We start from the raw sequence: 12,699 nt of genomic DNA, 5'->3' as shown, positions 1-12,699 counted from the left end.
CTATATACAATAATAACAAATAATAAATATAACAAACAATATTGAAAACAAAAGTTTTGCTAAACATTCTATCTTAAGGAGTCTAAATAATGTAGAGAGTAACTACAATTATATAATCTTCAACTCCGTCAAAGATCCGAGAAGGGAATAAATATTACTTAACAAATGATATATATCCAAAATGTGCAACAATTGACAGAGACAAATGACTACATGGGCAATCACCCAAAGTCTCGTTTGCAATGTTGAGTCAACCAACTTTGGCTAAGGCCTAACATAACTGACAAACCATTATTAAAGGCAAGGAACTTTTCAAAACTATCTTATCCTGTCTTGGCAGGATATGACAGTCCTGTTTTATCCATTGATGCACGCTCTGTATCTCTGTCAGTGGTTGAGGTATGGGCATTTCTTTGCCCAAAGGCCAGTTCTGCCAAAAAGAAAGGCTCCAGGTGGAGTGTCTTGGTGCTCAACATTCTCTCGGGAATAGAGCGGTGTTGCCAGGAGCAATTGTGTCTCACTATCACGAAACTCTGAGTTAGATTAAAGGCCATTTTCTAGCTCTTTGAAGAGGTTGAAGATTATCTATCTATACTGAGTTTAATCTCTATATATCTAAAGAACCTGATTAGTCTAATTATAAATGACAAACTTAGATGACTATTATCTATATCCCAATATCTATCTAACTTAAAGACTAAGACAATAAACAACTGTGTAACAAATGAGGATAATGACCTCCAAATATAAACACTGTACAAATATACATTGCAATATGGTAAATATATATCAATACACAAACATTATATAAGTATCTTAATCAGAGGTAGAAATGTACACTGCAATATGGTAAATATATACAATATATATATCAATACAATATATGTCAATATATAAAAAATGTTTTAAACAGAGGTAGAAACATGCATGCATACAATAGTCAATATAATTTAACTTTGTATCAATATACAAGAATCAATACCAATATATTTGTCTAAAAACAGTAACTCACAATTATAAATCTATTATCCCATCATCCCTTTTTTTTTTTCAAAATGATCCCTGAGCTTATAAAATTCCTCCCCCAACCTCCCAACTCCTAAATGATGTCTCTAAACCCAGGGGCAAACTTTACTGGGAGAGGGGACGTCGTCCTCTAGAATTACTTCCAGCTGTCATGGGGGCGACGTTCTTTCTGGGGGATCCTGTGAAAGTAAAATGATGGTTAAATTTCAAGATCAATGTCTTTTAAAATTGCAAATAGGCCAGTAATAAAAATGCCATTTACACACACTCTCAGTTTAGGTCTTTGATCATTTATAGAAGTTTGCCAAAACACACGTAACTTATCTTTCTGATCATTATTGCTTGTAACAGTAGGCATGGGGCTTCCTAATTGTCCTGACGAGGCATGTTCTCTGCAGAAACTGGAAATGACTGAACCATGTTTGCCATGGGGGCCTGTGAGGTCCCCCCCCACACGTTTCCCATCTGTATTAGGTTGCCTTGTCTATCTCTTGTAGACCTGCATTCATTCGTCCAATGTCCACATCTTCTACATAAACCTGAAGGCTGAGTCCTCCTATTTCTGTTATTTCTAGAAGATGCATTATTATTATTTCTGAAAATCCGTTGTCTACAATTCCTTTTCATATGACCCATTTTGCCACAATTAAAACATTTGGTATTCTGGTGTCTCCTTTTACCATTGGAAATTGCTTCTTCTACCCATGCTTCAGTGCCATAATCAAATGTATCAACATTCAGTGTATGCAAGACCCATTCTTCCAAGGGCGCTGATCTGAGCTTTAAAGGCCCCAAAATCCTTTTGCATTCCACATTTGCATTTTCATAAGCCAAAGACTCAATCATTATATATCTTGCTTCTGGGTCAGATATCCCTATTTGTACAGCCTTAGTTAGTCTTTGTAAAAAGTCACTAAAGGGTTCTCTCTGACCCTGTTTAACTCTGACAAATGATTCCATTCTCTGTCCTGGGTCTTGTACCCTGTCCCAAGCCCTTAAGGCTGCTGTAGTACACATGGAGAGTGTGTTTTCATCCAAATTAGCTTGTTCCTGAGGGTCGGAAAAGAGCCCTTCACCTAGAATTTTATCTAGGGAAATGTCAATTCCCTTTGCTTTTTCCTGCTGTTCTAAAAGTCTAGCCTCTTGCCTAAATAAGCATTTCCATTTCAATTGCAGTCCACTCTCAAGTACTGCAGAGCTTAGCTGGAGCCAGTCTGAGGGGGGCTCTGCTTGTTGTGGCCCAAGATTTTAGCATCTTTTTAACAAAAGAGGTGTGCATCCCAAAAGTCATGACAGCCTGTTTAATTTCTTTGAGATCATTCATACAGACAGGCTCCCATGTATCTTCCTTGATGACCCTAGGGTTTCTGGAACCAATCACCTTCTCTGTTGTTATTACTGGAAAGGCAGGTAGAGCTGTAGGAAGGGCTTTGTGGAAATTGTCCCGGAGAGATTTACCCACAGATGTAGTTAAAATTTGCCTTTCTACCCTTTGCTCTTCTTCATCAGAATTTAGAAATTCCTCAATCTTTTCAATTCTATTCACCATTGCCTTCTGCAATGTGTGAATCTCCTGTCCAGAATTATGTTCCAAAGCCTTCATTGAGGATTCTAAAGTATGAAGTTTATCCATTAGAGATAACATCTCATCTTTGGACATAATTTTTATGGCATAAACCGTGCCTTCTTGTATTGACAGTCTTTCCACCAATCTGTCATAAGCTTTAGACAAAATCCGATTGTCACATTCAGCAGTTTTGATTCTCTCAGTTAATGTTTCAGTTCCTACAGAAAGGGACTGAAGCTTACGATCCAAATCAGCTGTTCCCTCTTCCATAGTAATGAATTTCTCCTTAATATCAGCCATTAATGTTTCAGTTCCTACAGAAAGGGACTGAAGCTTATGATCCAGATCAGCTGTTCCCTCTTCCATAGTAATGAATTTCTCCTTAACATCAGCCTGTACCTTTTTTAAATTTTGCTCAGTTGATCGAGTCATGTTAAACAAAGATCTGTTCTCTTCCTGGAGAACTTCAAACTGATTCTTGAGAAGATTGTTGTCATTCTCAATTGTTTTTAAGCGTTCAACCTCTGCCTTAAGAATCCTGGATTCGTCTCTTAAAGACTTTATCATATTTCTGTTATCAAACCATTTAGTGCCAAGGAAAACTACGAATCCCAGAAGGATCCATAGATGTGGGGTGATAGACACCTCTTGTAAAATCTCCCACATGGTACAATAAAAAAAACTGTTAAATTCTTGAATGGTAACGTGTTCAGACATTTTTTTTTATAAAAGAAAATTTTTTTACCTGCAATGACCGGTTCCTGCCAGTGGTGGTCTCTGTGTTTTTGGAGCCTGTCCTGGAACTAGCTCTTGTCGACCAGGCTGGCCTCGAACTCAAAGACATCTGCCTGTCTCTGCCTCCCGAGTGATGGGATTAAAGGCGTGCGCCACCACCGCCTGGCCAAGTCACTTTGTGTCAGACCAAATCTGCCGCTGTGGTGGCTTTTGTTGCAAAACCGCAGGTACTTGAGCTTCCGCTAATTCAGGCAGCGGGTTCAGCTGCAAACTTAGCCAAGGCAGGCAGGGAGGGGTTAATTGCTCTGGCGAGCAGGCGGGGCAGAATGGGCCTGTGTGGCCGAATGTATCTCGGCACTGGGGCCCGAGTCACGAACTAAAAAATGGCACCCAGGAGCATGCTGGGCTACGTGCTTGAGTCGGGGGCAAAATAGCCCGACGTTGGACGCCAAAATGTAACGGTGTAAACGAATGCAGACAGATTGTAAAAATATATACAGCTTTAATGGAGAAATAGACTTACAGAACCACCGTTCTGCGGAGACCAGGAAAGCAGAAGCGAGCGCTGCAAGCATGCTTGCCAGATTTATAGGTAAACATTAGCCCGAGGCGAACACGCTCCCTAAGGGGCGGGACTTATCCCTACAAGCATGCTAGTTTTCTGTGGTGGGGGGCCTGAGACAGCCATGCCATCTGCTCATAGACAACTGAATTGAAAACTGATCTAGACCAATAAATAGCCTTCCTCTATAGTCTCTGCACAGACAGCTGGTGCGAGAACTCTGGAAAGAATGATTGGAGTCAGGTTGAAGTCAACGCTTGTGCCTCTAACCAGACCTTCCCATATGGAGGGCTCCAAACTGTGCCTCTTGTTACATCCCTGTGAGTCTCTGAGGCGTCTTCCCTCCTTAGGCCATGCTGGGTTTTCTGTTCTCTGTATACTGGACTCATTTCTGCCTCTGGCATCTGTGTGGCCATCTCACTGTAATTATGCTAATTTCCATGAACTGTTACCTCTTCAGAAGGTCTCCCTTCAAAACATTGATATATTATCCCTTTATCTTACCTAGTCACATTCAGTTGTTTGAACTTAGCACTAAATTAATAAACTTTAAGACTGTTTCCACTATTTGGCCCTTAGAAACACTTACTATGTATTTGTGTTTACAAGTTTTTGTGTGGACGTACATTTTCATTTCCTTTTTAAGGTTGTTTTTTTTTTTTTTTTTTTTTTGGTTTGGTTTGGTTTGGTTTTTGCTTTTGTTTTTGTGACAGGTTTTCTCTGTGTAGCTTTGGAGCCTGTCCTGGAACTTGCTCTGTAGACCAGGCTGGCCTCAAACTCACAGAGATCTGCCTGCCTCTGCCTCCCAAGTGCTAGGATTAAAAGTGTGCGCCACCACTGCCCGGCCTCAAGGGTGTTTTCTGAGTTGAGGGATAAAAACAAACAAACCACAAAGCAAACTATTGTGGCTTTTATTTAAAACTCAAGTGAGTTACTTGAAACACAGAAGATAGGGCCAGAAGAGAAGCCTGAGATGTAATGTTATCTGTCATTGTCCCCACTCTACCCTCAAGAGCTCTGCTCAACAGTCAGTATGTCTCACCTTTCTCGTCCCTCAGAGAGCTGCTGCGGTGTGAGGCTGCACTGGCTAGGCTGTACTGTCGCATGGCCCTGCTCAACATCTTCGCTCCCAAGCTACCTCACTTATTCACTCGCCTCTTCCACATCCCCGCCATCCGAGACATTACATTAGAACACCTGCAGCTCCTGTCCAATCAGCTCCTTGCGCCTCCCCTCCCAGGTAAGACTTGGCCAGAGGAAAAGAGCCCCAAGGTTGAGGCAGGTCACATAGGCTGCCTAGCATGCTAGTTCTCCATGGTGGGGTCAGGAGACCTGAAACTGCAGTCTGTCTGTCTGCTCCTAGACAACTGTGAGTGCACTTTCACCCTAGTCCTTTAGTCTTCTGCCTTGTGCTTACTAAACATGGAGCTGCTGCCACAGATGTTCTGCTTGACCCTGGAAACAGACATAGGTTCCCATGGCAGGACCTGCTCCTAAGCTGCTCAAGTGAATCAGCTAAGCCTGGAATACTTCAGGCAAGGGCTCCTTTTGTCCCTTTGGGCAGTGCTAAGTGAGGGAATCATTCCTTGGTCCACTCATGACTGAGAGGCTCCTCTGTCTGCTTCTAGTACCTCACCCTCCCTTTTTCTTCTGAGCACCTAAGATAGGAGCGAGTGGTAAGGGAGGCACAGGCCCCACCCCCACCACCAGACTCTGTTGCAAGGGCACTGTGAGCCCATGGCATTTTAGACAGCCACAGGATCCCAGCCAGCGAACCGTCTCTCCTCTAGCCTGACAGAGCACCAGCATTCATCAGCCCTCTTCAAGGAACACACCATAAGAGGAGCTTTGCCTTGACAACTGAGTAATACACTGGCCACCTCAACACGTTAGTGAAGCTAGGCTGGCCCAGAACAGCTAGATGGGCCACCCCATGTTGGTCTTTAAGAAATTTAGCAGGGGAAATGACATCAATAAAATACTTACTATAAGCATAAGGATCCAAATTCAGGTTGCCAGCATCCATATAAAAAGTTGGGCACAAGCTGGGTGCACACCTTTAATCCTAATATGTGGGAGGCAGAGGCAAGAGAATCTCTGTGAGTTTGAGGTTAGCCTGCCCTACAATGCAAATTTCAGGATAGCCAGGGCTACACAGAGAAACCCTGTTTGAGTACAGTGGTGTGCATCTGTAACCTCACTGTTAGGGAGAAGCAAGCCAGGTTAGCTGAATTGGTGAGTTCCAGCTTCAGTGAAAAACCCTATCTCACAAAATAAGGTAAAGAGCTACTCAGGAAGACACCTAATGTCAACCTCTAGCCTCCAGGCATTCATGTACACCTGCATACACTTAGCATACATGTACACACACATACATGTACACACAACAAGAAGCTTGGGCTTCCACTGAAGGTGTTATTTGAAGTATTGTGTTACTGCTAAAAAGAAAATAATACATTTAAAGGTCACAAGCCCTTGACTTCTTCACCCTGTCCTGATGATCCGGGACTTTCCATCTACCATTTCCCATCCGTGCCATCTTTTCCGGTGGGTCATTGCTTATTTGTCTGTTTTGCAGGCCCCCCCAGGCACTGAAGGCTGCAGTTCTGTCAATATCTCTTTCTTTCCCTGTCCATAGATGGTACCATCAGCTCCAGCTCCATCCTCCTGGCACAGTCTCTGCAGCACTGTATCCACTCACAGAGCTGCTCTGCCACCGACCTCTTCTACCAGGGCAGCTCCCAGACGCTGAGGGAGTGGCTCAGCGTAGCCATCACCCGCACCCTGCACCAGGGAGAGGACAGCCTTCTGGAACTGACAAAGCAGATCTGCGCTTTTCTGCAGGTATAGGCTTGTACTCATGGATCCCAGCTGTGGACACCATTGAAACAGGAGTTTCATTGACTTGCTGTATAGTGCTCTCCCTTGAGCCGCTGGGCAGCCATTCTTGAAGACTCTTCTGCCTTTGGTGGTCTTCTCCTCCAGAGGCCATCAGCCACTTGCACCTATTTCAGCATGTCCTGGATGATTTGTCTTCCTTGTGATATGAGGAGATGGAATGTGTTGCCTGTGTCTTTCCCATGCTTGCTTATTGCATGTCTCCTTTCAGACAGCACCGGAGCAGTTTCCCTCTGAAGAATTCCCAATTTCTGAGTCCAAAGTCAATATGGATGTGAATTTCCCTGGAGCAGCTTTTGTTGTTGTGTCTTGCAAAGAAAGTCAGTCTGGATTCCGCAAAGAGTAAGTTGTCCTTTCTCCAGAAGTCAGTGCTGGGGAGAGAAAGCAGCACTGCCCCAGGAACATGTCTCCAGCTGTCCTTGCCCTCGAGTGCACACTATCTTTAAAGCTAACTTGCAGTTCTTCCTTTATCTCCTTCGGTGGGGAACTAGGCTTTATAGAAAATGACCTTCTAAAGGTGGTGGAGATGACTTATGCCCAGTGCATGGCCTGGCCAAGTCTGTCTTAACCCCCACTTCCTCTCAGCTCCTCTCTGTACAAGGCCCCGTGGGCGCGTGTTCTCGTCTATGGGCTTGGCCACAAAGTGAAGCGCACCGGCCAACTGAACCTCATTGAAGCTGCCTGCTACCCCCGAGATGCCTCCCCAGCCAACACTGGGCTTGCTCCTCCACCCACAGCTGACCAGTACCCTTCCGTGGTTCTCTCCACAGACAAGGTCCACATCAAACTAGGTAAGTCTTTCTCAGCTCACAATGATGCGGTTGGTGAGCAGCTGTGCTCTGCTGGCCTTCTTTTGGGAGCTCCCAGTCCCATTGCTAGGAGTGAAGAAAGACTGCTCAGAGCAGTGTTTGAGAGACAGTAGATTAACACCAGTTAGAGGTCACCCAGGCACAGAGGGATTGCTGCCTTCCTCCTCAAGCTACAGGGAGCCATCTGCAAAGAATGGCAGTCACATTCTTGCAAGTATCACTGGCTGTAGCAATCCTAGTTGCCAAATGTTCCTGGAGTTTTTGTTATGACAATGCTCTGGTTCTGAAGTGACCTGTGAGCATCTGCTGTGCTTATCTCTGGCATCCCTAGTAAGCCTCAGGGATTAGGGTCTTGATGAAGCTGTCAATGCCTGTCCTTGACAAAGCCAACTGAAAGAAAAGAAATCTTCATTCCAGATTTCCACTCTTGCTCAACCTATTTAACCAGAAAAGAGCAGCCTGTATCTGCCCAAGACAGTCATTTGCTCTAGCTGAACTTCTCAGAGATTCACCTGCTTCTGCCTCCCTAGTGCTGGGATTAAAGGTGTTCCCTACACTGCCCAGCAACCTACACTCTTTTCTTAATCTTTTTTCCCATAGTCTTTTGTCTTCATTATTTAAGCTTTACATTAAAATCAGAATCTCAGCTTGGCAGTGGTGGTGCATGCCTTTAATCACAGCACTTGGGAGGCAGAAGCAGGTGAATCTCTGTGAGTTCAAGGCCAGCCTGGTCTACAGAGAGAAACCATGTCTTCTAAAAAACAAACCAACCAACCAAACAAACAAACAAAAAACCCCACAGGACCTTGCTAGGAATGTAGTTCATTGCAAGGGTTTACCATGTGCCAGGCCCTGTGGTGCACTTCCAGCATAACAACCTAAAACAGAGGTTTTCTGTCATTCACATTTTTGGCATACAGACATCTACCTCAAGGTACAGGTGAGGGAAAAGCCTAAAGGCCCCCGAGACTCACTTTCCATCCCTGGTGTTCACAGAGGGGATGGGTTGCAGTACAGGGTAGGAAGTTTGACACTTTGCTTCTCACAGGAGGTCACTTTGGTCAGACTTGGGCTGTGGCAGTGAAAGCAGGTAATGATGGTCAAAGTTGGAGGTGGAAGTCTGTGCAGAGCCCTGAGCACAATTGCCATTACTACAAAGAGCACAGAAACCTCCCAGTTCCCCTGCCTGGGTCCTGAGTGTACTTGGGACTTAAGGCCGTCTTATGTAGGTTTAAGGTCTTAGTGAGTTGTGACCGTGCAAAAGGGCTGTGTCTTCAAGCTGGGCAGGCTTCAGGAAAGCCCCTTTTAGCATAGGCCTTACGCCCATGTCTAACTCTGGACTTGAGGCACTTGGTATCTTCTTCTTTCTTCACTTAGTTTATCTTTAATTGTTTTGCTATGTAGCCAGACTGGCTTCAAACTCAAAATATTCCTGCCTTAGCCTTGCAAGTTGTAGGGTGACAAATGTGAGCCACTATGCCACTATGCCTGGCCTGCCCAGTAACACCTCCCTAGATGTTGCTTTATCCCATTGCCACACCAGCAGGTATGGTGCAGCTGGCTTCTGATTGCCATGCCTATGGATAACTGTTTGGAGACACTGGGCAGCAGGTGCTTTCTCAAATGTATCTGGGTCAGATGCTGCCAGTCACACATGTTTTTTCTGGGCCCTTCTCTTAGGAGTGTCCCCACCTCCTGGAGCTGTGCTGGTCTTGCACTCTCTGCCCCTGGAGTTTCCCCTGGCTATGGCCTTTGCAGAGCAGCTGCTGTCCTGGAAATCAGAGGACAGTGAAGGGAAGTCAGAGGACGAGCCTGATGCCATTCCTACTGCAGTCCTCCTTCACGTGGTGGAACTGCTGGGTAAGCAAGTGTCGGGTAGGTGGAGTTTGGTAGCCCAGGCAGCTGCAACATGTCAGAGCACTTCCTCTGAAAATAGGCTTGGGAGTCCTGACTCTAGTCAGTGGTCTGCAGGGTATCACCACTGTACCATCTGGTAGCAGCTGCCTATGAAGTGAAGAACAGCATTGTCATGCTTTAAAATGTTAAATGTTTGCCATTAATGGAGGCAGAAGTAGTCTGATCTCTGTGAGTTTGAGGCCAACCTGGTCTATAGAGTGAGTTTTATGCCAGCTAGGACTAAACTGTGAGACCTTGTCTATAAACAACAACACAATGTAAATGTTTGCCTCATATGCTGTTTTTTATAACTGATGTATGGAACGCTACAGCCATAGAGCTACTAACAGACTTAAAGCATATAACACTCACAAAATGGTCAGCTGAGGTGTCAGATTTTTTAACTACAAGAAACTTACCTCTAAAATATTTGAAGTAAATACTGAATTTTAATTCACGATGTGTCTGCTCACAGTTTAGAAGTAAGTCTTCATATTAATCCGGACATAGGGGCTAGATGGCTAGAGGCACAGATGAGTGTGTGCTAAAGCCAATCCAATGACTTGTTAATGGTGGACTCTGAATGATGGACTTAGAGAAATAAACCCTGATGAAAAAATAAAACAAACAAGGTAGCAATCCCAGATGCCTCGGGGCCTATCTATGTCACTGGCACAAATAGCCAGAGGAAAAGGAGTGTTGACATATGTCCACCTGGCAGTGACCACATCCTGACTGTTCACTGTCAGATGACATCTGGCTAGAGGTGTGTGGTTTTGTTGCTTTGTTTTGTTTCTTTCTCCCCCCCCCCTTTCTTCCTTCTTTTAAGTAGACAGTGGTTCACTTTGTAGCCCTGGCTCGCATGGAACTCCCTGTGGAAACCAGATGGTTCATACTATGATTAAAGGCATACGACAACATGCTGAGCCAGAATTTTTATTTTCTTCTTTTTTTTTGGTACATTTTTTAAATTTATTTAACTTTATTTTATGTGCATTGGTGTGAAGGTGTCAGATCTCGTGGAACTGCATTTTCAGACATTTGTGAGCTGCCATGTGGGTGCTGGGAATTGAACCCGGGTCCTCTGGAAGAGCAGTCATTGCTCTTAACCACTAAGCCATCTTTCTAGCCCCAGAATTTTTATTTTCATTTCAATAAAAGATAGAAAAGTAAATTTTTTGTGATCCTCCCAATTTTTAAATATTGGCAACTCGGTCAAACTTGTAGGACATTTAAGACACTCTGGGTGGTGCAGGAACAGATATGTGTGCTGCCTTATTTGGATTTGGTGAAGAATTCTGTTTGAGGATGTCTGTCCTCTTACATAAGTGTCCTATGGTAAAGAAAAGACTTGGTGTGGGTAACATAAGCCTTGAGGCTAGGGACAGGGGAACTTTAACCTTGGCCTTGGAAGGCTCCATAAGAACCTATGAACTTATTTTCACTAAGAACTTCCAAGCAGCCTCCTCCTGAGAGAGCAGGAAGCTAAATGCCTTTTCTGGAAGGTGTTGCACCTAAGCAGAAGACTTAGGAGCCCCAGGAAGTGCTCTACCCAGTGCAAACCCCATCTGGATGGAAGCAGCTGCAGCCTGCTCCCTTGCAGCTCTGGACTCAACTGCCTCCTTGGGACTGGATCAAAATGTTCACCGTCCTCAGTTGCTCAAATACCTGAGTTTTCATGACATCCATCTTGTCTCAGCCAACATGAATAGAAGCATTTGGGAGCTGGGGCTATGGCACAGCTAGAAAAGCACCTGCCTAGCATGTCCAAAGCCCTGAGTTCAATCCCTAACACTGCATAACCCAGGTGTGCATCTGATGTGAGGAGATATCAGGACATCATTTTGTTGGATTTCTTTTCTTTAATCATTCAGTTTCATACACTATATACATTTCTTAAACCATGCACTCAGTTCCCCATATCATCTCTTATTCCTTCCCTTTCCCACAAATCCTTTTTCTTATTGTCTTAGCCAGGGTTTCTATTGCTGTGAAGAGACACCGTGACTACTACAACTCTTACAAAGGAAACCATTTAATGAGATGGCTATTGTTTCAGAGGTTTAGTCCATTATCACCATGGTGGGACATGGTGGTGTGCATGCAGACATGGTGCTGGAGAAGGAGCTGAAAGTTCTATATCTTGATCCTCAGGCATCAGGAAGTGAACTGAGACATACTTCTTCTAACAATGCCACATGTGCTAATAGTGCCACTCTCTATGAGCTTATGAGGGCAATTACATTCAAACTATCACACCCATCAAGTAGGATTTTCTTTAATTCAAGATCTTATGTAACCCAGGCTAGCCTGGAACTCACTATATAGGCAAGGATGATTTCAAATTTCTGATTCTCCTGCCTCCACTTCTTGTGCTGAGATTACATGTGTGGAGTACCATGTATGTCTTATTTTAGACATGTGTGCTTGGAGAATGTAATACTTTTATTCAATTCAGCTCCTTCCTGATTTGTTTGTTTGGTCCATTGGATTTTGTTTTGTTTTCTTGTTGCTTGGTGGTTTCTTGTTTGTTATTTGATTTTTTTTTTTTTTTGGAAGATTGAGTCTCGGTTTAGCCAGCCTGCTCTTGAACTTACTGTATAGCCGAGGATGACTTTGATTTTCTGCTCTTTCTGCCTCTACCTTCTGAATGCTGGAATTATAGGTGTGTGCACCCATACTTGATTCCCTTCCTTGTGTGCATGTATGTGCGAGTACGTGTGTGTGTGCATGTGTATGGATACCCGAGGTCACTGTTAGGTGTCTTCCTCAGTTCTTCTCCACTCTATTTTTACTGAATCTGAGACTCACTGGTTTTGCTAGGCTGGCTGGCCAACAAGCTCCTGGGAGTCACCTGTCTGCCATCCCAGAAGTGGAGTTATACTGTACCCAGCTTATATGTGGATGTGAGAATCATACTCAGGGCTTCATGCTTATACAGCATGCATTTACTAGCTGAGCTGCCTCCCCAGCCACTTTCTTCTTCTAAACTTAATTTTCTTTTCTTCTTTTGTTTGTTTTTTTTTTAAGACAAGGTTTCTCTGTAGCTTTGGAGCCTGTCCTAGAGCTCGCACTGTAGACCAGGCTGGCCTCGAACTCACAGAGATCCGCCTGCCTCTGCCTCCCAAGTGCTGAGATTAAAGATGTGTGCCACCACTGCCCAGCTTAAACTTAATTTTCAAGGAGTTTTTTGCACCCTTGCTGTA

At 44.2% G+C, this 12,699-nt stretch overlaps 1 protein-coding gene across 8 annotated transcripts in view; it reads left to right on the top strand.

Annotated features, from left to right (window-relative positions):
* Positions 1-12,699, top strand: part of Hectd4 (HECT domain E3 ubiquitin protein ligase 4) — a 191,178-nt gene that overhangs the window by 147,989 nt on the left and 30,490 nt on the right. For all 8 annotated transcript variants that reach the window (XM_041649106.1, XM_041649103.1, XM_041649105.1 and 5 more), the window contains exons 56-60: positions 4,949-5,130; positions 6,529-6,734; positions 7,000-7,130; positions 7,374-7,579; positions 9,278-9,457. In XM_041649106.1, the coding sequence (XP_041505040.1) occupies positions 4,949-5,130; positions 6,529-6,734; positions 7,000-7,130; positions 7,374-7,579; positions 9,278-9,457 (905 nt within the window). The remainder of the gene's footprint in view (positions 1-4,948; positions 5,131-6,528; positions 6,735-6,999; positions 7,131-7,373; positions 7,580-9,277; positions 9,458-12,699) is intronic.

The sequence above is a fragment of the Microtus oregoni genome, unplaced genomic scaffold (genome assembly GCF_018167655.1).
Source record: "Microtus oregoni isolate MIOR12 unplaced genomic scaffold, Mior012 000003F_ref0000135, whole genome shotgun sequence".
Lineage (NCBI taxonomy): Eukaryota > Metazoa > Chordata > Mammalia > Rodentia > Cricetidae > Microtus > Microtus oregoni.
This window is presented reverse-complemented; position numbering and strand designations above follow the sequence as displayed.